The 25,106-nt window shown below is 31.7% G+C and overlaps 1 protein-coding gene across 4 annotated transcripts in view; it reads right to left on the reverse strand.

Moving 5' to 3' along the window:
• The window catches only part of Irk1 (Inwardly rectifying potassium channel 1), a 30,025-nt gene that overhangs the window by 3,869 nt on the left and 1,050 nt on the right, over positions 1-25,106 (reverse strand). Inside the window, exons 2-4 of one of the 4 annotated variants that reach the window (XM_090104741.1) lie at positions 13,095-13,620; positions 1,398-1,839; positions 150-329 (exon numbers count right to left, since the gene is read on the reverse strand). In XM_090104741.1, coding sequence (XP_089960867.1) covers positions 150-329; positions 1,398-1,839; positions 13,095-13,462 — 990 coding nt within the window. In that variant the 5' untranslated portion in view covers positions 13,463-13,620. Of the gene's footprint in view, positions 1-149; positions 330-546; positions 727-1,397; positions 1,840-5,529; positions 5,668-13,094; positions 13,621-25,106 lie in introns of those variants that run through there. The other 3 variants (XM_090104740.1, XM_090104742.1, XM_090104743.1) reach the window with 3 other exon arrangements.

Here is a 25,106-nt window from a genome sequence, read left to right on the forward strand (position 1 = left end):
GCATTGAAAATGGTTGCGGGGAAATCCTTAGACGGGTCTAATAAATTTAATAAAAATAATTACAATTTGAAAACCACCAAAATAAAAAAATATACAACATTAAACATCCAAAAAATTTATGAACTAACACATATAGTTCACTGAGATACCTTTTTTCTAATAATTTGAGCTCGAACATGCGCTTCCAAGATGTGCGATTTTCTGATGTCGCCAACTCGAAACAGAAGGCAAAATTCGCCGTCTCTCAGACAAATAACCGCGTTCCTCGAGAACAGCAGAGTTGTATTACGTTTTTTGGCCCGAGCCAGCTTCGCGAATATTAGACCCACCTATGGACAAGAGAAAGTGGTTTTGAAATTCGATATCAAAAACAATTGACCTTAAATTCGAACGATTGGCATTACATATCCGCCGAATATGAATTCAAACGACCACTTTCTTTTATAAAAGGAGTTGTTTAGTCAACTCGGGTTAATGAAGGTTCGTAAGCGTGCTGACTGAATTTCCCAATCACTAACCAGTATCCGCTTTGTCGAAAAAATATACCTTGCGGCGAATAATTTGCGCTCTTATATGTGCTTCAACGATATGGGACTTTCTCATGTCTCCGACACGGAACATCAGGCACAATTGGCCCTCTCGTAAGCAAACAACGGCGTTCCGGGAGTACAATAATGTTTGGGCTCGTTTTTTTGGTCTAGAGAGTTTGGCGAAAACGGTTCCAACCTAAAATTAGACGAGACGTTCAGATTAACGAATACGCAATATATATTTTGAGTGCGAAGTAGTACTGGAAAACATTCTCGGTCTGTTGGCGTGCTTCACATAATTAAGATGTCATTAGTTCTTAAACAGATTTTCGAAGCTCTCATAATAATTAGATTAATAAAACATCGTACATCGACCTAGTTCAGTACAAGTTTAGAACATGAAGAGGAAATATAATGATAGGTAATCTTCTACGCGGTTTCTTAATATAAGTTATAATTTTTAAGAGAGCATCTGGATCACAGATTGGTACGCTTATAATTTTGGCACACTGCCAAGTTTATTTTGATATGAAATTATCTTATTGGCTTCGAAGCAGGAAGGTTTTTCAAGAAAACGTGTATCATAAGTCATAACCCTTTTTACTATAATGATGTCGTAATGCTTTAGAAAATAAGTTTCTATTAATATCAATGTTGCGAAGAGTAGATGTTCTTAACAATAATGTCTTATCCTAACACATTAAACATTTTATGAGTTGTAATTCAATCGAAATACTAATAAATCTTGTAAAAGGGGATATAAATGTTTTGTTTTCAGCTTTAGCTGCCACAATGTGTATATACTTTGTAAACTGTCTATTTTTAGCCGTTAACTGGACGTTAGTTAAAACAAATCGTAAAACTTACCATGAAAGCTTGAATGAAAACACCAACAATGCTTTGAAGGCACATAACGAAGATCGCTTCAGGGCATTCTTCGTTTGTTGTTCTGGAGCCGTAACCGATGGTATGTTGAGTTTCAACGGAGAAGAGGAAACAACCGGTGAAGGAATTGACATTATTGAGGCACGGGACTAGCGGTTCACTGGAATTCGTGGGGGGGTTCAGGTCGCCGTGTGTGAAGATGATGAGCCACCAGATCAGAGCGAACAGGAGCCAGGAGAGGATGAAGGAGAGGGCGAACACGAGTAGCGTCCACCGCCACTGCGCGTCCACGAGGGTCGTGAAGATGTCCTGAAGGTATCGGCGCCTGCGCTTAGCCACGTTCCATTGGACCACATTGCAGTCTCCGTGCTTGAAAATGACACGCTTTCGCACACGTCTCGCTGCGTATCGGGCTTGACGATATCTGAAATAATTGAAATTATATTTATTATATTTATGACGTGGTATATAGACAAAACGGCACAATTTCTGTATATTTTTAAAGGAAATTAATGATGTCGTAATATTAATTACATCATACAAATTTTTGCATAAATAAAGCATTATATACTTGCCATTTTAATGATTCTCTGTACTAATGGGTAAATATTGAAGGGTCGACGTTAACGCCCGATTAATAAAGTCACGCTAATTTATCATTTCAAGTGTTCATTTTATTTATGCAATTAACTTGTTTATCCTTATGATTTATCACTAAAAATACTGACGTAATTGATAACTCAGAATAATTGTGTATATTGTAAAGTTACTGCAACAATAATATCAATTCTGATTACATAATATGGGAATGTCACCCTTGCAAGTAAAACTATACTGCCACAAAGTTGTTGAATTTAACAAATTTAGCGAATTAAGTATACTGTTTTTTTTTAATAATTTAATTATTCACATACCACAAATAACTTTATTTAGTAAAATAAGTAGGTATGTACTGTCCCTTGCCGCAAGGCATTTAACAAAGAATTAGGTCGCTTTATTTTTATGGCTTCGTTCTACAAACAACAGGAATTTGAATAATCTTTTGTAAGGCTCTACATTATAAAATAGTCTAATATCTTTAGGCACTCTATAACATTTTATTCTTCTTTACAATATAAACTCCACACGGTTCATTGTACAATACATGAACCAAATGAAACACCAATTATTAAGAGTTGAAAAGTACCGGCCAAATTGTTTCAAAAATAAAAATAACTAAAATCTTTTCAAAGAAATCGATTTTTTATTAACTTCAAAACAATTATTCTTAATTGAATATCATTCATCATGGTTAGCAACTAAAAACGAAAACGCACCTCCAAAGGTGGAACATCAAATTATGTTCACTTTTAACGTTACTGCGTTATTATACTAATGCACAAAAAACCAAAGCTTACGTACGTGTATGGTTTGAACATTATTTTCGTAGTGTTTAAATGCTGTAATCCAGTCAGTGTTATGTTATTGTATTCTGCAAAGAGCAGGTTATCTATACAGCTTGATGGCATTGTACTATCGCCAAATTGATTGAAAGCCCTAAAGCACTCTACTGGATCCAAATCCCTCTATACTTTATCAAATTTATTATCACATAGATAAGACATGAGAGCTTTAATCAATCTATTAATATTGAGATATGTTCGAGAGTGCTTAGATTGAATGTAAACATCGGGATGTTATTCTATAAAAGTATTGTTTGTAGATATTGTTTAAGAGATGTATCATGTAAATAAAACGGCAATAAAATATGAATCACGCTGTTTTGCGTACATATTTTGAAAGTTTACGATAGAAAATAGACACAAGCTTGTAAATTTGGATTGTTTGTTTACGTTTTATATTCGTAGTGTGAATTTACTTGAGATGTTTTTGAAACTTTGTTATTTAAATTAGTGCATACTGTGAGTAATTACTTCCTTAAACAAAGAAGATATGGAACAATCTTAGTAATTGGCTTATTACGTATTTCCCTTTAAAATAGTGTTATTACAATAGAAACAGGTTTATATGAAATTAATTTAACTACATATTATAAATTAATTGTTTAATGCTATATCTAGAGGTGGTTTAATAACTATTGTAACGGAGCGCCGCGGCCGCGCCGGTCACGTAGATAATATATTACCTACAATACAAATGAAGTTTCTATTCTATTTAAATATGACGTTTCAAAAATAACGCTAATAGCATTACTATAATAAAAGAGGTAATCCCGACATTCTTTCTTCAAAATAAAACAATTAAGACGTAACAACCAATATCCTCCGCCCACAGCTGCAAAATAATACATTAATATTTTTTCGAATAACAATTTATAAATCGCGTTTAATCAAATAAATACGCGTTTGGTTCATTCACAACAGACTCGATGTTGAGTGAATGATTTATTTTGTTTGCATGAATGCTACTCAACACATTTGATTGGTTTATTTATACGCGATCAATTCCGACCGTCATAAAACGAATTACATTTGAGACGACGAGTGTTATGTTTTAATCAAATTTGCGATAAAAATGTAAGATATGGAAACAGTTTATAGTTAAAATCAGTTTATAGTAAAACATCCGATCAAACAATTTAAACTCATAAATGTTTCACATTTATACCTTCATTAGCTTGAAACACGTTCAATTTATACATCGAATTAGATTACCTATACGTAAAATATCAATCCAGGTAAATCCGAGTACCTACTCAATCCGGTACCTAGTTTTAAGACATTAAATGCAAAAATAATTTTTCATACTTCAATTTTTTTTTGTAAGATAATTTGGGTGTTGGTAGAAAAAATTCAGGCGTTTGACCGCTTTCGACATGTATGAAAAACAGTTGTTCTAGGTTAGTGCACTTTTATGAGTTACAGTTCACAGCAATTAATTTGTCAAATATTAATATTTAAATTACAAGCCATATCTCAACTATTTGTAAATAATTCGAATACAATATCTAAAGATCCTTAAAGGCGCGAGTCTGTACAGTACCTACATATTGTATGTATTTCTGTTTTGTTAACTTTTAATTGAAAATCTGTTCAGTTCATGTTACGATTGCATTGTATGTAGGTACCCTACATACTATTAATATATTAAATAAACAATCATAGAAGCCTATTCACCCTAGACTGGGACTCTTTATTAAATACGCAAAGGTATGCCAACGATTCCCTCAAAGCTTTTTGATGACAAAACTTAAAAGGCATTTTACTTACAAGAACACGTATATGGTCATATTTTTTCATAAAGGTTTAATGTTGAAAGGTCCAAATGAATAATTAGCTTTACTTCATTTACATTGGCGTTTTCTAATGTTATTTTCTTAACCATAATTGCTGTTGTCGTGAGAATATATTCAACTAATGATAAAAAGTATCAACTTGACTGATTGCAATAATAATTGTAAATAATTTGGAAAATCCAAAAGTGCACGCCTCATAATTTTTTTTTTAATAAATATTTATTAATTATTATTTTTGTTTATTTAATAACAATTAAACCACATCGAATCAGACCCTGAAAAATGAAAGGGTTCTATTCCTGAGCATACTCAAGCGTAAGAGAAAAAAAAAGACTCGATTAGTAAAGTATTTCGGTCGCTATCGTGTTAACAAGAAAAAGGATCCGCACATACAGACACACGGACGTCCAAGACAGAACTTTTTTAAACTGTTTTTTAACTAGTTTAAATAACGAAAATGACATCAAAAATATCATGAACGTTAAAAATAGTGTTTTTTCTTAATATGTGTGTGTTTGTATTATCTTACAAGTGCAATGTATGATAAGTACATAAAGACATTTTAAGTTTGAAAAATCTGATGTTTTGCGCGAAGTGACAGTAGTACCCACCTCAACGCTTCGCTTATATGAGGCGTGCAATATAGTTGGAGTGTAGGTTTCTAACTCTGTAAGATGAAACAGGTATTTAATTGAAAACTTCCAGACGCAGGGCGTGGTTCGGAATGCAAAATCCATTTATTACTTAAATACCTACCTATATTAGAATATAATGTGAAAATTACGATTGGTATAGTCCTCAACCTACGTCTCTGTACCTACAGAGCTTTGTGTGCGAAATTGTTTTCTCACTAGTAGTAACACAATAGGTATTACTTACTTTTTTAATTCTTCTTGCCAAGCTGATTCTGAAGAATTGATAGGTTTACCAGTCATAAGAAACATAGATACTTGGCTTATACATCGCTTAAGTCCCGACATTCTACTAAACATGAAATCACTCAAAGTCCACAACGGTTTTTATCTCACTAATTAGTAAACTTAACAATAATATGTCTTTCTTTTATATGTCTTTCTCACAAAAAGTTGTCACAGAGAGTATCGTTCTGGAATTCAATCACCTAAAGTTACAAAATTGTCTCTGCTCTGTCTTTTAATAGCACATTTATTAGGAATTCACTAAAAACTTCCTTGATATCGAACAATAATACCACAAATTTTCGTAACACCGAGATCATCTTGATAGAGCGCACTTATGAGGTCGAAATGAAAAATGACGACTTGGGAAAAAGCAGCCGTGAGTTTTTCACTAGACCTGATTGTAAAGAGAATTGATCCAATACTGAAACGGTCGGATGTTTAATGAAACAGATGGGAAGACGTTCACAAACAAACACTGTACAGGCGTCCCGTGCCAACGTTGCCAGTGGCGCCGCGAGGCGACACAACGTCGCCTCATCTATTTTTTGAGTAAAATACACTTCTCTATACTATATTAAAGTATCACCTTTAAAAGCTTAATTTACGAGCGATTGGATAAATATTTTGACGTCTGAAAACAGCAAAACGAGTTCAAACACCTGGACTCTGGGGATCACATGCAGTACGCATGAGTAAGTTTAATCAATCTTTTTCGATGGTTCTCCTCATACTTACAGAGTAGAGTCCAAGTTGTTGTTATGAACGGTTATATGTCGTCGTCTGTAGTTGTTTCATCTGGTATTCCACAAGGGTCCATCCTTGGGCCCTTATTATTTGTCCTATTCATAAACGACATTTCGTCATGTTTTCAAAACACAAAATTTCTCTTGTACGCAGATGACTTAAAAATTTACTCCTCTGTGTCAAGTGAAAGTGACATATGTCTAATTCAGGAGGATCTCGATAGACTGTCAAATTATTGCCAGAATAATAAATTATTTCTTTCACATAACAAATGTAAACATATGCGTTTTACAAAAAACATTAAAATTATACCGTCAACATTTAAATTGGGGGATCACACACTTGACACCGATACATGCATACGTGATTTAGGTGTTTTCCTAGACACTAAACTAACATTAGATAATCACATAGACTACATTATAAAAAAAGCTTACCGTATGTTGGGCTTTATCAGCCGTATAACAAAAAAATTCAGGCATAAAGAAACATTCATTTATCTATTTCAAAGTTTAGTAAGATCGCAACTTGAGTACGTTTCGCCCATATGGAATCCCTTCTATGACATTTACAAAAGTAAATTAGAAATGGTTCAAAAAAAATTCTTACGGTCTCTTAACTTCCGTCTACATTTGCCTCGTTGTTCTTATGATAATCTGTTGGTCAGGTACAATATGATGTCCCTGTCTGACAGGCGCTCATTAAGTGACGCACTTACTCTCAGAAAAATTTGCTTGGGTGAAATCGATTCTCCATATCTACTCGAGTCATTGTACTTTCGGGCCCCAACAAGACCTTGTCGTTCCAAAAATCTTTTTCACGTAGGGCACACAAGAACTAATGCCGGTCAACGAGCGCCACTCCATAGAATGTGTAATTTGCATAATTCTCTACTTAATGACACTGATATGTTTTCATGCTCTAAAATTAGTTTTAAGAATAATTTAAAGAAGTTGTTTATTTAATTAATAGCAGGAGTTGTTAAGATAACTGTTTGCTGTAGATTCTGATTTGTTTTGTTATTTTATGTATTTAATATGTACACAGTGAGACGTTGAGGGTGCAATTTAGATTTAATAGCCGAATGTTACAATAATGTTATCTTATTATGTTTGTAATTGTACCTGTGTGTTCTCCAAATAAATAAATAAATAAATAAATAAATAAATAAATAAATAAAACGTATTTTTATTACGGTCGAAAAATATAAAGTCCATTACACGGATGACGCAAAACTTTAGCGTGTAATGCATTTAGTCATTAATCGTATAAAATGCGATTTAAATCTGTGTATCTATTAAAATAACTTCTCTTGGTTTAGCATATTTTCCAAAAATAACTATTTAATGACTTGTTTTACCTCTATATTTCCTAGAAACTTCTTTTTGTATCGAGACAATAAACGAGGTAAGTCAGTGAATCATTTCATGTATAAATAGTTACTATTGAGGCAATACGTTATTTTATTTGTATCAGACGGTAGGCTTTATTATCTGTGTTCCTATATAAGGATCTCTCGCAAATTAGGTGCCTTTACTATTGACTGTGGCAAAAGATAATTACTGATAGTATATTTTCTTACTCATTACTATCCCATTCATGATTTTACTTGCTACTTATAGTAATGGGTGAAACCGATCACAATAATAAATTTATTCATGATTTATTCAAATAAGGTTTAATGGTAGAGCTCTTAATCTCCACCAATTTTTTTTTAATAAGAATTGTGTAAAATAAAGGAAACAAGTTTTCATTTCATACGTTTTCCATTATATAATACTTTATTTCCTACTACAAAGCTTATTTATTTAAATTTTAAACGATTACTGAAATATAATAGGAAACATCTTCTATTTTCTTGCATCACATCTCTACGTAGGGGAAAACACGTTTTTGGTAACCGACTTAAGTGTATGTATAACTATGTCTATGTGTACTGATCCATTCCAAAAATATACCAGTCACTATATTATGAGTCATCGTAAGATTTACGGAACAGCCTGCTGAATTAATAATAATCGATTCGCTTCTGATGACGTAGTTTATGTATAATGAGAAAGGTAACGTTGAAACCGTAAAGAATGAGGTATTGTTCTGATTATAGATGTGATTTAATCAATTACAGTAACTATTACAGATTCTTAAAAACGACATTCCTAATTCTATGTAATTTGTTAAACTAAAGATTTTAAAGATTTCTCTTTGAAGTCATGATGACTCTACGTGTAGCGACTAGTGAACTTCGTTCTCATGAAACCGTTGCCAAATTGTATTAATTCAGCGGCATGACAAAAATATCTACGTATCTTTAAATAATATATACTCATAGTACCACCGCGGACGTCTTTCAGACTTCCGTAATATGAAACATATAGGTTACATAAATTTGGCTACTCAATACTAGATGGCTCTGATTTTAATTTCTTGAACATTAATTGAAGCCAGTTTTATCATGAAAACAATTTAGCCACGCATTCAATTATTATTGAATAGTATATTCAATACCTCATTCTAATAAGATTTCATTTAATGATTCTGTACAACAGTCCATAGTTCAAGGAGAATTACTCATAAATATTATCAAACATACAGTTTTACATAAGTAGATAAGTATACATTTTTGCATTATAAAGAATTATAATTACTTTGAATTTTCTTAGAAGTAAGGTTAGTTTTTTTATAAAATAAGTAATACTATTATTATCATAATAATCTGCATTTTTGCTGACTATTATGATATGCAGTAGGTACCTACCGTATTTAAATAGAAGATGCCGAGTATAAGGTTTAACAGTTTCAATACTTGGAAACTTATACCTTTTTGTTAAAATATTAATCACTAGTGGTCCGCCCCGGCTTCGCCCGTGGTACATATTTCGCAATAAAAGGTAGCCTATGTCCTTTCTCGGGTATCAAAATATCTCCATACCAAATTTCATGCAAATTGGTTCAGTAGTTTAGGCGTGATTGAGTAACAGACAGACAGACAGAGTTACTTTCGCATTTATAATATTAGTATGGATTAGCAATGGCTGGCATTTAACAGGCGATAAACAGCTGTATTTAATTTAAAAATATTCAGTCGCTGTCATTAGAATGCCCGTTCAGCCAATGACGCATTCAATTTTTTACCTTAATAAAGACGTTTCACATATTTATGGGATTTTCCCTTTTCAAGATTCCAATATTCTTAGAATTGGGTTACTATAATTTGGTTTTTAATTTATTTCATCTGCTTTGGAATGTATGAACTATGAACATTATCTAACCACTAAAAGTTTTAGCACTTACGATAGATAAGTATGTACCTACTGTTTACTATGAAAACACTTTATTATAAGGAAATATTTTTTTAACGTAAACATAAAAAAAAAACATAAAATAAGTTGGTCCTTCCGTATACAATTTGTAATTAATTAGCCATAAAATATTCTACATAATAAAAAAAACAAGGGTTATGAGCCTTGTTCTATAAGTAACATTTTCAAACTAACAATTCAACCTTCAAGAAAAGAGCATATTCCTACTTGAAAGGCCGGCAACATACCTACTCACAATGTCTCTGACACTGTGCGTACATATGGGCGACGTGGAGCACTTACCACCAGTGACGCGTCTGCTCTGTTGCCCCCTACTGCATAAAAAAAAATGATAGTTCACGGAAAAACTTTAGCTGCGTTGATTACTTTTTCTTTGGGAAAATCTTATGGTAATAAGGTATACGGTAATAATGCTAGGTAACTCGAACTCGAATGTTTATGTTATGAAATAGAAATTATCTGTTTTCACTTCTATCGGCACTCTCCGTGATTGTCAATAGTTCATTTAAATATCAATTCTTGCTTTTATTTAACGTCAATGTTATAAAAATATGCTATCTAGAAAAAGTCACGTTTAAACCAAACGTTTTAATGATAATATTATAGATATAATATACATTATACGCATTAATATTTATAACCACACGGTAACAACTCTTCAATCCGGTAAATCATAAAGTTTCAAAGGGCTATATGATTTAATTAGCACATGTAATATACAGAAGGTCCGTGACCATGAATCAACCTTACATAATAATTATTCTCAACCGGTTTGGTGCTATGAACTCAACAGATAAAATAATTTACATTGATAAAAAGCTATTGTTAATAGATTTATATTCGGCCACCCACAGGACGGACGTATTTAAATATTTTTCACGTGAATTCATTATTTAAATATGCTAGCGATTGGCACTTTAGATATAGGTGTGACTCGCATTTTTTTAAGATTAATGTAATTTATATTTTTACTCAAATTATAAAAATTTCATATACCTAGTATAAGTAATAAAGCACCTCTAAATGCTTTTATTATAAAATTAAATAGGTATGTAGCGTACATTCTTTTTCGCAAAAATATAAAATGTAATTTTTAATAAAGTAGTCAATCTCTTCGTAAATATATTTTTTTTTCTGGTAATTTTGACATAATCAGTTGCATTTTATATAAAAGCTACATAATATTGATATAAATTTAAGTCCAAACATATTATGTATTTTAAATAAAATATAGCGCTTAAGCCATGTAGGTATGTTGAACCAGTATGTAAATGAAGTTAGGTTTCCGAAAATTTTATATGACCTTATGCACTATGCAGTCACCCAGAGCGTGTATCTAACTACAAAATCTTATTGATATTCACTTAATTAAATAAATATTAATATTCCAAATATCATCATAATTAAAGGCACCTTGAATGTTTTTACTTGCACATCATGAAAACAATAGTTACAAGGGAATTTTTCGATTCACAGTATAAAAATCAATTTGTTACGCATAGAAATACATAAAGCGTATCTAATAACATTTACAAGGCTAAAACAATGTCTCAGTAATTCGGTAAATTGGAAAAGCACCACATGAATGTCTATTTTTTTCTAAAACATTCGTAAAACAGTTGTTTTTAGTGCAATTATTCATCTGAAACTTCTAAACGTTGTCTTCTATAGAACTAGTAATTAAATTTTAGGTAGGTAACATTACAATCGATTATAATATGAATAAAAAAAGCTGCTTTTCACTACATGAATTTTAAGAATAAATTAAATATTGAGACTTGTTGCCGTCTGATTGCCACTACTGCAACTAGTAAAAAATTTTGTTCTATAACGTGGCAAAACCAATTATGCCTCTAGGCTCTACTTTTTATTGGTCTTTTGTTAAGCGTTAACTTGGTGATGTTTTCTTTTTAACTGACACCAAACATGCCATCTAATCTTCGCAAATAATATGAAAGGTATATTTTACAGAAATGCACACATGAACAGTTTACCTAACGGTTTTATCGAACGTAAAACCACAACAGTTATTGTATAAATGTTCAAATTCTAAAAGCGTCTTTTTGATTTCCCGCATAAAGACGGTTTTTGAATCAAAAGTTTAAAAACGTGTGTTGCATGGGTACATTATTAATACGTCCCTGGTGATAAGGTACGTCAGGAAACGGGGCGAACCTCAATTGCAAATGTTCGAGTTATAGCGACACGTGATATAACCACATACGTTAATATCATATTGTTTAGTGGAGGAAGTGAGCTGCCTCGCGACGTTCTTGGTAGAAACGCAGACAGAATTTGAACTGCTTATTAAAAAATTCGCACATGCTCCACGCTTTCTGTGAGTGGAGCCAATATTTGCAGATTTCTCCGCATTAACACGTGAAAGTTCCGTTGACTTTGGTTATCTTCACTAATGGGCTCTACAGCAATACAGCAATATTATTTACGAAATCCATCCTGCGTAATCCAATATATATTGAAAATTATAACGGTTTCAACTGTGTGGTATCATCTAGCGCTTCCAGTCTTATATGTATCCGTAGACAAGCAATTCTGACACACATCCAAAAATAACAACGGACAGTTAACGTTCGCTTGCCAATATTTTAGATGAAATCACTGAATTATAAGCTTGTTTCACATAAGATCATTAGAACCTTATCGAACTTCCTCTAAAACAACATTGAGTTCATGCAGATTTCTTTTATGACATTTTACGAGTATATTTAATATGTAAAGACGAACCGGAAAAATGCAATAAATTAACCCTGAGTGCAGATTGAAAGGCTGCATACGCGTGATTTCATTGCCAGAGTAGCATTGTTTTGGTGGCGTCTACAGCGGCGACAGGTTTCCTGTTGATCATTACCTGCAGCTAAAAAGGAGGACATCCGTTTCCTCCGGCATCATTTACATATACCTAGAAAGCCGACTGGTATTCGCACCAGCCTAGACGTTTTACAGACGGAAGAACCTAATATGTTACGAGCAAAGTTATATGATATTGGTATATTATCAAGTTGATTGCGTACGAAACCTAATAGGACCTTTATTAGCACGAACAGTTAACCTAGATGTAGTTATAGCTTATAATTAAAGTGCTTGGTCGATAAGTTAGCAATAAACCATGGCGACCGCATTGAAGCCATGCGGGCGCCATTGCTCTTGACCTTTATATCTCTTTAAATGAGAATTCTTAAATGATATTGTGAAGCACGCGTTGGCACTCGTGAAGGATTTTCAGACTTGTTCTGTATGCCAACACTAATTATTAAAATTATGTATATAATGAACATTTAATGATTATATCTACCTATATGCTGGTTTTATCAAACTTTGATCATTAAGTAACGTCTGTATATCTATTTATAATTACTATAAATGATTCTGTATATTATGGTGTAGATGATTACACAGTAAGCAGTTCGATTATGTTCAGCAAAAAGATTAATTTACTTACTTAAGAAGAAGGTTTAGGGCACTCTCGTTTCTAGTAGTGGGTACATCCTTGACACTGGAAGGTTCGCTGCGAACGCCGCGGAGGGACAGGCGGAGCTGCCGCGGGAAGGTGCTGAGGAGGCCGCTGCTGTTCCGGCGCTGGTTGAGGCTCTTGGAGCGCGTCAGCTTGTTGGACTCGACGTCCAGGCGCGGCGGGGACGCGTCCCCGGCGCTCGGGGCCATCGTCCCGTTCGACGCGTTCGTCGTAATTATCGTAGGGACAGCAGCGTTCACATCACCCAACAGTTTCTCCCACGGCGATTCACCGTCCTCCTCAGATATCGTCTCGAAACTCCTCGGGCCGACGGACGACGTCGTTTTATCGGACATATTGAAGAATTGAACGGACAAAGGATTCAGAAACGGAACGTAGCAAAACAGACAACCGCACCACTTGGTCACTTCGGATTTTTAGTTTCTTGACAACACTTCACTCTTATCATAATATCCATTTGTAAATCATAATGTTTGGGGTAAAAATGTTGACACTGAAACAAAAGAAAGAACATGTTCATAAGAATAAGGAAATTCTACAATATTAATGATATGAAAATGTAATTTATAATTTTCCTTTTCATAATAATTATACTAACATAATAAAATTTTATTTCGCATTCCTTAATACATATTATTTAAACTAAAATCTAATTAACTTAAACCAATCACATAGATAGGTATTTCTTAGGAAACACACCGGTAAATCTATCGAAAGTGCCTTTCTAATGTATTCTCTTTGCTCATTACATACGGAAAACGGCACTTTGAATTCACTAATTAAATCTACAAATTGCACTTAAATTTCGCAAAGCAGAGATTATAATCGTTGAAATTTATGAAGTTTTCGTTTTATTAACTCTTACAATAATTGCATATTTGTGCAATCCGTCTGCTTTTTATCAAAATTGTTTAGCAAGGAAAGTTTGTTGTTCTTAAACTTTATAGCGATAGGTAACTGGATCGAGATAGCTGATAGACATCTCAAAAATATTAAAACAATAGCATTGTTACATTACTTGCTTTATTTACCACGGTAGTGAGCAATTTAAGATAAACAAAATGATGTAGAGGAAGCGTTTAAATAGTCGTTTAGTTATGACTTTGTGTATTTTATTGCTTTATTTTAAAATACAGTTAGCAAATGCTTAATGACTGATAAGTAACTAGTTATTGAGACATACATTAGGCAAAGGTATAAAACCTGTCCTTAAATTATAAGTTTAATGTCAAATCTAACACGATACCTACATGAAAACATGATGCATCGTTAATATTTATTTTATTTATGTTTGTGCCAGGATATATATGTAGTATGACCGAAAACTCCTTAATCCTGCACAAAAAAAGGCGGTTTTTTTCACAAGATTTTCGCATATGAAAAATGTATGACAAGACGGCACGTGTAAAGATACTAGTCTGAAATTATGATTACATTCAGAATTATTGCATAGAACACTTGACTCCTAGAACAGTTAATATTGCACAATATAAATTACGTAATTGCATTCTATAATGATACTCAGAACTGAAACTTGCCATAAATATCTGAAGCGCATAGCAACAACAGATTCGTGCGCAATGGTATAACAGCACACCCAAATATTTTCTTGTTATTTCATTTAATTAATGAGTCGTATTTTAAAATTAATAACATTGTTTCAAATAATTTATAGAATTATCTATTATTACGGAATAACGAATAACATCCTTAATAACTCGGGTAATTTTCTAAACAACAAGGAAAATAGTAGAGCAGAGAAGAGTAGTAGAGGAAAATATTGTAATTGGAATTCATTATTCTATATTATAATTTATAATATATGAAAGCTTATTCATATAGTGTATACAAGCATATTTTATTCCATATCAAGTCGATCATTTGCCCCTTGTTTGCTCGTACTCTATATTTTAGTAGCGGCTTGTATCTGCCAACTGTCCCGTTCATAAATGTGGGTCAATGCTCAGTTAATATGTTCGAATTTAATTTCAAATACGAAATTGATGTTTCAATGTCTAATATTTTTGTAGTTATCTTAGCGATTGACAGGCGCCGTTTCAAGTTACAAAAAAATAACAGCAACTAGGTAGGTATAATACGTTACTATAGGCATGATTTCTTCATATTAATTGTTTTGTTTTTTCTTTGTAGTACCTACATAAATAATCAAGAGGTAAGTATACTATCTACAACTTTTTGTAAGAGTATTCAAAGAATGTATTCCGTATAGGAAACTAGACATTTTAAAATCAAATTAGGCTCTATACCTACTCTCTATACTCTATATGCAGCAATTAGGAGTTAATTGTCAATTTCAAATAACAATTCTTCAACTGAGCACAAAAGTTAGATAAACCTATTGGTATCGTGCCTTTTCGTGGGATTATTACTACTCAGTACTCATTACTCAGCCAGCAAAGAAGAACTCTACCCATTCGCTAATACGAGCAACAATCTAGAGTGCGTATAAAAAGGGAATCACTTTTTGCAACAACCAAGGCTATTTGGGAACAGTTAAAAAGAACTTGTGTCGATAGTAGTATATTTTTTATATTCAATTTAACAATGATTCGGCGTCCGACCAAGTCGATAACCTCATAAATGGCTTTGCGTAGTGTGTACGTTTACACTCCAAATCTACTTCATTTTCTCAAAATATATATTTGTTCTTCTGTATTTTAATAATAAACAAAGATACATAAAGAAAACATACAAGCAACGTTTTTTTTTATCGCCAGGCAATCTATTAACCAGTCTAAACTCTTTATTAGTATTTGTTATTTTATAATTTATAACGATTATCAACATTTTTGCTTCCATGGAAAAAATAAGCGCCACGGCGGCGGGTTGATAATTATTTAGAACAACGTAAGTAGGCTTCTATTCGTAGTCGGCGCCAGAAACAATGCTGTTTAATATTATGCCGCATTTGCAGGCATTTCGTTGCAGTAAACAAGCAGGGAACTCGAGGTCGACGGGTAAAACGGTGATTGGAGTCCACGTAAATTCCAATTTGCTAACATTGATGGAATAAATACTGCTATGATATAATGCGCGTATGACGGAAATATTTGTTTTGATTACTTGATCATACCAAAGGGCAAATAATATTTAATAGACGACAGGCTCCGTTTCCCTCTTCTTATTTATTTTAACTTTCATTGAAACGAAAATTTTAGAATAATCGATGAATAGAGTAAATTGCAATTACTTCAGTTTTGTTTTGTTTTAAATAATAGATATATTTCAAATAATGCAATTACAATAATAATAAAATTACGACCGGTTCCATACATCATCGTCCGGTAGTTAAAACTATTGATGAGTATTCATAAATCATAAATTTCAAACAAAACAAAGTTATAACTTCTACTATGTGATTTATGGTAAGTAATCAAGTGGCTATATATTTTAAATTATATACAATGAGAGGCCCTAAAACATGTTTTTGAAGAATAGAAAGATTGTTTTGATATAGATTATCACAACTAATATCGAAGTAAACAAAAATATATAATAAACCATAAGATAATCCTATCTATGAAATTATCAGATAGTTATCTCAAATCGCAATATGAAGTGGCTAAAGCAATCGGTTAACGAGTGGATACAATTCCTGAAAAAAACCCACGATAACGTAAATAATAACAAAATGCAATATTGCGTCGCGTCGTTGGAACGATATCTATTTGATAAAAAAATAAAAGATTGGAAACCAACGTCTGCGCACTAATTATACAAAATGTTAAGGTTAAATTAAAAAAAGGTAGTAATTACCAAAGGTCCTTTAGGCGAGAATCAAAAGAATATTCGATATATTTTATCCGTGTTTACTAAGTTGCGTTTTAACTATATCCTTTGATAATATGAGGATGTAATTATCTTTTATTATTGCATTAACATAGCTATCAGTCTGTGAAATCCACACTCATGTGGACTTCATCGTGCGCACCAAACAATATGATTTAGTTAAACAAGCTATTCTTGAAACCACTTGATTTTATCAGAAGCACTCATAATTAATGCTGTTATTAGATTACTTATTGCACATTTAATGACGTTTCCGAGTAATCTACAATACCATAACACTTATTTAATGTTATATGCTGCATAATTTTTATCAACCGCCTTCATGCGGTCAATACTTTATAACAGAATCGATAAAGTTTTATAATTGTTACATTTTACACGTGCAATAACTTCCCTTTGTTTATAAAAGTCTCACGTGGTGGCAAATTGTATTAACACTAATAATAACTTTACCCGCCATTGATACGTGCGGTCAACGACATTTATTTCGCATCAAATCATTTTCAAATTCTATATCTAATAAAGGTTTCCATTATAAACGAGCACAAAAAACTTTGCATTTGGCACACAAACACTTATAACGGAGTCTCTTACGTGCTCTTGTTTGGGCATTTGATTCAACATTCAAATGTTAACATCGAGATGACAAAATGAATGCCTTGTTATCTATATAATCTCTATCAAAATCATTTAGATCTATATCGAGGTTTGGAGATAATCATTCTAGATCTAGGTAATGAGGAAGGTTACATTCACTTTTATAGTTTTACCGCACCTACATCGATAAAAAAACCGATAGATAGTTTGAAAGACGACGCGGTTGGCGCAGTGGTAAAGTAACTGCCTACTGAGCCGACGGTCCCGGGTTCGATCCCCGGTCAGGGCAAATATTTGTGTGATGAACTCAATTATTTGTTCTTGGGTCTGGGTGTTATTATCTATATATGGGTGATTATACAAAAATGGGGTAACTCGATGTCATCAGCCAATTTAAACAAAGTCTTATTATATTTTATTCAAATAACAATCTATTTTAAAACAATGAAGCGTCCTTTATTTGGTCACTCAATTTCACTTCTTTATTTAAAATACAAATGAATAAAAAAAATAAATTAATACCTCAAATGTCAGTACTTTGGCATGTCACAACTCCGAAAACCAACAATCAAGTGACTATCGTTTAAACATTATCATCGATTTAAGAAAACTTACAAAAACACTACAATCTTTGATGTACATAGTATTATATACTACAAATTTCATAACGCAATGTTTTCCATTTTATTTAAAAAATAAAATTAAACTTTGTCATCGTTTTCACTAGTCAGTCCGTTGTGTGTTTTTTAAATTCGAAATTCTCGCTAAATATCACCAAGTCGAGGTCAAATTCCTGTCTAAGTATTAATGTTGGTAATGAAGTTACTTGTGCACCGCATATTTTGACGGCCGTCATAACTGTACCAGCGCTAGGGTTGTGTTTGTCCTCTAAAATCTTGCTGCGCCAGTCAACATTTCAGTCCTATGGTGAGTCGTTATTTTATTGTTAATCCGATTTTTATTTTCATTTATAAATGGTTAACTATGATTTGTAAAAATATAGTTTGTTGATATTAGAAATTAGGCAAAAAAACATAATTTGTGATTATAACCTCATATTAAGTCCCTTTTCATCAATCCGCTGGCATCAGTCCTTTGTCAGATATCGTGCCAGAGGACTGACGCGACCCCATAGTACTGATGATTCTGTCGTTTTTGAGAACTTTTATCTTGATTGCTATTGGTATAAGCATTTCTATTTTATATTTCAGTTTAAAACATCATGCGCCACGCTAAAAGAACCTGAATTTGACTAGGGAAGAAACATTTAAGAAAGAGTAGCAAAGAAAAGAGCTATTGAAACAAACTACTAATAATTTTATTAAAAAAGATCTTATTTTATTTTAATTATTGATTTTGATGCTTTCAGGGCATAGCTTTTTATATTTATCAGATAAATACGTATGCGTATATTACTGTGAAGTAAAATTACCTCAAAATAACATAAAAGTTAATTAATATACTTAATAACATTATAAAAATGTCAAGGGGCTCTTATGAAAACTCAGATGAGACTTTCATTCGAGACTTTGGTTTTTAATTTTACTATAATTAGTACTTTTAACATAAATATTGGTAGATTTTTAGGGCTACGAACCTCAAAAGGAAAAAACAGAACCCTTATAGGATCACTTTGTTGTACGTTTGTCTGTTAAGACGTTTTTTTTGGAACGCGTGGAGGTATCAATCTGAAATTTATATTGGATACTCAAGATTAAGAACCCTTGGGGCTGTAAAAAAATCAAACTTATAATGCAACGCAATCAAAAGATACCTACATCCGTTAATACTGCAAATTTCCGCAAAATTAAATATTCGCAAGGGAATAAAAAAACACACAGGATGCTTGCAGTGTATACAGTCTACTATAAACTGCTATATAGTTTACTTCTACTTGGTAAATAGCAACGTCTTTATAACACAGATAAGGAAAAATTGCTAAAAGTGTAAATTTTTAGTTACAAACATAATAAAAAATAGGTTTTTTAGGACTCCAACTCGCACTTGGCCGTTTTTTTGTTTCTTTTGTTTGTGAATTACTTGAAATATCAAGTAAAACTAAGTCAAAGTAGAAAAAGTTAAGTAAGAGAGTAAGAATATTCACGTAGCGTTAAATGTCAGAAGGCTGTTTTGAAACTTGAGACATTGTTTTTTCCCAGTATCACATATTATTAATTATCATTTTTAAACGTAACTAAGTGATTTTAATACTTAAAAGACATGTGCCATTATTAAAACTGAGAGATTTGTAGTAATTTTCATTCAATTTCTTTAAGAATATTACAAAATTGTGTTTTTATCAGTACCATGTTAGCCTCGTCAGTCCCCTGGAGGCCAATTTCAGAAAATTTAAAATATCTCACAATCTACTTAAAAAACTGGCTGGCCCGATTTGGAACAATATATTCATTAGATTAGCTATCATATACACCCTAATTTGTAACAATCTGATATAAAAAATATAGTAAACAAAATATCCTCAAAAGTTACCCCATTTTTGTATAATCACCCATATGTATTTATAATATATTATACTTATCGTCGCCTAGTACCCACAACACAAGCCTTAATTGAGCTTAATGTGGGACTAGATCGATTTGTGTAATAATGTCCTATAATATAAAAAAAAAATGTATATGAATAAGGAGACGAAAAAAGTTATCAATGTAAGCTAAATTAAGAAATTAGTGTAGTACGTTATAAATAAAATGAGTTGACATTCTAACCGAATTCAGAGCTTCCGGGGCAAACATGCGGAATGATTTCATAAAGGAACCAGTACGTTGGCCCATCGTTCATTCACCGCTGCTTCAAGATAAATAATCATGACAAAGTGAACACAAACCAGTCTTTTTGGAAAAGATATTCAGTATTATCAGAAACATGAACGTTTGTGAAAGCAGTTGATTCAACCACACTTACAATTGAAATACATTATTTTTAAGTTGTAAATTGCAGCGTAAATTTCTTAACCTTTGGACGGTTCTCAAGGTATTACTTTTTCGTGCGACTCGTTCAAGGAACCTCACAGAATTTTCACGATTCGATGCCAATGTTGCGAGAGCCTGATGTCATGTTCGTTTCTTGGAATAAGAAGTTAATATCACGAAGTAAAACTTATTTATAGTCGTAAATAATAAAAAATGGAAATGTGGTCGATACAAACAATATAATTCAACGAAATATACAAAAGCAACAGAATTTTATGCAATGGCGCAATTATTTTGTATGATGTCATTGCTTACTTACTACGTGGTTTCTTATAGCCCATTCAAAATAAATGAAATAAAGATAAACACTCTTGAATTACAACTGCACATTTGTTTTCAAAATTTATTGTTTTATTGATGTTTCAGTTATTTGTATTGCCATATTTTATGTAGAAATACAAGCAATTATAAATGCTACAAAGTACGTTTAACTAATATTACAAGATGAAAAATAACAACACGCACACGATGTATGTAATTTATTCAACGATTAATAAATTTATATCTGCCTGTCAAAGGTACGCGACACGCTGAAGTAATTCATTCGAAGCATTGCACGAATGAATAGAGGATATGATTTTCAAAAGAATAGAGTTTTTTCCAGTAGAAACTTAAAAAAAATATCACGGTAGTCGGTAATATTAACGCGTAAGCTGAAAAAGTTTCCCATTGATAAGCTGGCTAGTGTGTCAACTGTCAACGTTGGTTTAAGGTTTCAGTGCCTCATTGCCAATGATTAAATTGTACATTTCCATGCAGTGTTGCTAGGTGAATGCTCTTTCCTTTTAATTTACTACATTAGGTACATGATAACATTATAACCGCGAAGGAAATGTCGAGTCTGTGAAATAAGGTAAATGAGTACAATGAATTAAAATGACCTGAATGGCGCCGTCTTCTTAATCTTAGAATTTAGAAATACAATGAGGCCTGGAAAATTTAAGATGAATAATGTATTACAGAAAATGAGAACAAAAATTACGTTTGATATCTAAGGTTTGTAATGAAAAATATCGCTATTTACACTAATTCTTACGAATAAAAGAATATTTAGTGAATGTATCATTACAGACACTGAAAATATCGTTGGTCAATAATATTTTCATAACCCGGTTATAATACCGGCATTTTGCTTGGTAATTATATACGGCCCAGTTATACTCAATTCAGCAGGGAACAAATCCAACGCCTTGGGGCCACAGTCATATTAAATTCCATCACATTTTATTTTCATACATGTATAGTTTCATAAGAGTATAGTTTATTTTGTTATCGATTTGTAAACATGAATGATATGTTGCGGAACTCATAAATAAATTAAACTGATACGAAGTCAAAGTATTTCCATTACTCCTATATAAATAATTATATGATTCGATAAGTTTGTGTAATTTCTATCGAGAATAATTGTGTTAAACTCATTATTTATTAATTGAAAGTTATTTATTTATGCAGTTGCAACACCGATTAATTAATTCAGGTTGGGTCATGGAAATTGTACTCTACAAACCATTTCAATAATTATAATTATTGAAAAATATAAAATAAAATCACAACAAATCTGTAACAACATCGACACCATTTATTCAAACAATAACTCTGTGTGATAAAGGTTGAAAAATAATAAAATATGCACTTTCATATAATTTTCACAAATTATGATAAATATTCTGATCTTTTTTATTAAGCACGACGTAAACTTGAAACACAAAAATGTTCGTGATTTAATATGTATTTATAATTATGTTTCATTTATAATTTGGCAAATTCTCTATCTACACTATAATTACACTACCTAGACATAAATAATATACGTAACTGTATAGAGTGTATCTCGCAATTTTTTTAACATCATAGCATTTATCTATTCGAGCTACTGAAGGGTTGACTGTTGAGATAACGATGGCCTTCATGTGTCGGTAATATTTGAATTTAGTATAATAGAGTTATAAGATATTTTAATACTGTGAATCGCATAATATTTATAACTCTTATTTTAAAATCTCTGAAGATGTTTTGAACATGCAGCTTAGCCAAATCTATGTCAAAGTATGAAGAAAAGACTGAAAGGATTTCTAACAAATACATAAAATATTATGTGCTCATTGCTCAAACATACTTATTTAAAATGAATCATCAATAATTTCCCATTATTTGAGAATATTTTATGCATTAGAGTTACGGAAATCCAAATAATGATTATAGTAGCAACTGAAATAATTGTTAACAACGAATAAAGAGATTGGAACACAAAAGAGAAAGTCATAATTTCAGTATTATGTAAGTAATAACAGTAGCAGCAAAAGCATTAAAAAGTAAATGCTCAAGTTTCGCTTTTACCAGGTCTTAGCAACAATATTTGCTGAAGTAACAAAAATTGAATCTAAGCAGTTCAACTGCAGGCTGTAGATCATATTAAGGGTCTTTGTTGATATTTTTTACATATAAGTAATAATATTACCTGTTTATACAATTATGTACCTCGATAATTAGTGTTTGTAAAATAATATCAAGGTAGAGCCGAAAAAGGTAATTAGCATCTTGTCAAAAGCAAGCGGCAAAAATACCTAATATTGGTGATTTATTAATTATCTACCTACTGCTATTTAACACAAGTCAAAACTCTAAGATATCAGTATACGCAATGGTACCAACGTGTTCTTTTGTTGTTTTTTCTCTACCTAATGTAAAGTTCAAACATAATTTGATCTCAAATTTTGTGAAGAATTCAAAGTCTTTCGAATATTCCAATACCTGTATATTTACATCATACAAGATATTTAATATATATTTTTTATTTTTTTATTTATTTGAAGAATTCCCAGTTGAAAATTTTAAATGCTTTTTGATTTGTACATGATGTAGCGCAGCAAAACGAGATTTTAAATGTCATTTATTTCCACTCACAGACAGTTATTATTTAATAATCATATTGATCGCCCGATGATTGACGTATTTGTGCAAAAAATAATCGTACCTACACAATAAATGATATAAACTTAACTCTGGTCTCAGTGATACAATTATATACTTCGATGCGATTATCTATACATTATATGTAGGTGTGATAACAGAAAATATTTGAGAAAAAAGGCATTGTCGAATGAAATCCAATTCCTAAAATGTGACTTTTGTTCTACCTCTAAATATAAGATAGTCCTGTACCTACTAAATTATTCCTATTTATTTCTTACTGAATTAAAAGTCTATTAATTAAGATTAATAAATATCTAGTCGTTTCACGACCGCACGATAAGAGCAACAAATTTTTTATCGCACGTTACCACAACGAACAGCACTAATTATGTGAGTATCATAAAATATTGTATTTAATACTTTATTTATATCGATGTAGAGTCTAAAATAGATTACTAATTTGTTCAACATTGTAATAAAGTGTCAAACAAAGCCGTATACAGACGAAATGACGCGATGGCTGTAACATTTTGCGCCATCACATTTTGTATTTATTTAACGACTGTATATAAAGATTTTCCAATACATTTTTGTCCGCAATTAATATGATAATCACAGACGGACGTGCTTATGAAACAAATATTTATATCCACTCGAGAACAAATTTAATAGAGAATTATTTATTACTGATGTAGTTTCAATTACAGAAATACTCGAAGAATTTACGTTCCTTTCCTTTATTTGGATGTTTTACTAAATGTGGGGTAATCCAATGTTGCGATGTTAAAAATTATACCTATAGAAATTAGAAGAATCGATATAAATCAAATATTTAAAATATAATAGAAAATTAGCATTAGAATGATAGAAACATGGTAGATTTATGTTGGAACTTTTTCAATTTCATCATTGTTCAACTTTAAAAATTTACATGTACGATATTATTCTGTATTGTAAATTTTTGTACCATAATGTACTACTTTTGACTATATTATTTAGAACTAAAACTAATGGTTATATCCAAATGCTCGATCAACAAGTAAAATTGTAGTTATTATATGTTTCAAGTGGCGTATCGTGTCACATAACGATTGTGATTATTTCGTAATATTGTACGTATCTAATCGCAATAACGGTAATTTTTTATTTATTATGTATATGTTAATAATTATAATATTAATAATTTATAGTATTATACATATAAATTATCGAAGAAGTTTGTATTTTGTTTAAATTCTCAATAATGATTAGTGATTACAATATATTAAAGTACATATTAAAATTAAATATGTTAAAAATAATGGACAATTATTGAAACCAGTTAGGACAAATATCCATGTAGGTACGAAGTCGATTATTTAACAATGCAATGAAAATCGGACGTCAAGTAAAGTACACGAAAATCCTTGAAAAATAAGGCTAAAGTTATGTGACGTCATAGAGCAAGCAGTGTCTATTTAACTTGTTTATTTGTTCTAATTTATCGTACGTTAGTAACAAACTGTATCACGTATAATATGAAAGGACCAGGTGTGCAAATAATTATAATAAATAACTTTATCGACAAATTTTTAGGTTAGATGTAATATGGAATAGTGTCAAATGTCGTTCATTTGCTACTCTAAAAATACAGTATGTCAACTTTCTTGCGCGAAAATATTGTGAC

The sequence above is a fragment of the Colias eurytheme genome, chromosome 8 (assembly GCF_061535395.1).
Source record: "Colias eurytheme isolate Ceu_HAF_F1 chromosome 8, ilColEury1 Martin Lab GWU primary, whole genome shotgun sequence".
Classification (NCBI taxonomy): domain Eukaryota; kingdom Metazoa; phylum Arthropoda; class Insecta; order Lepidoptera; family Pieridae; genus Colias; species Colias eurytheme.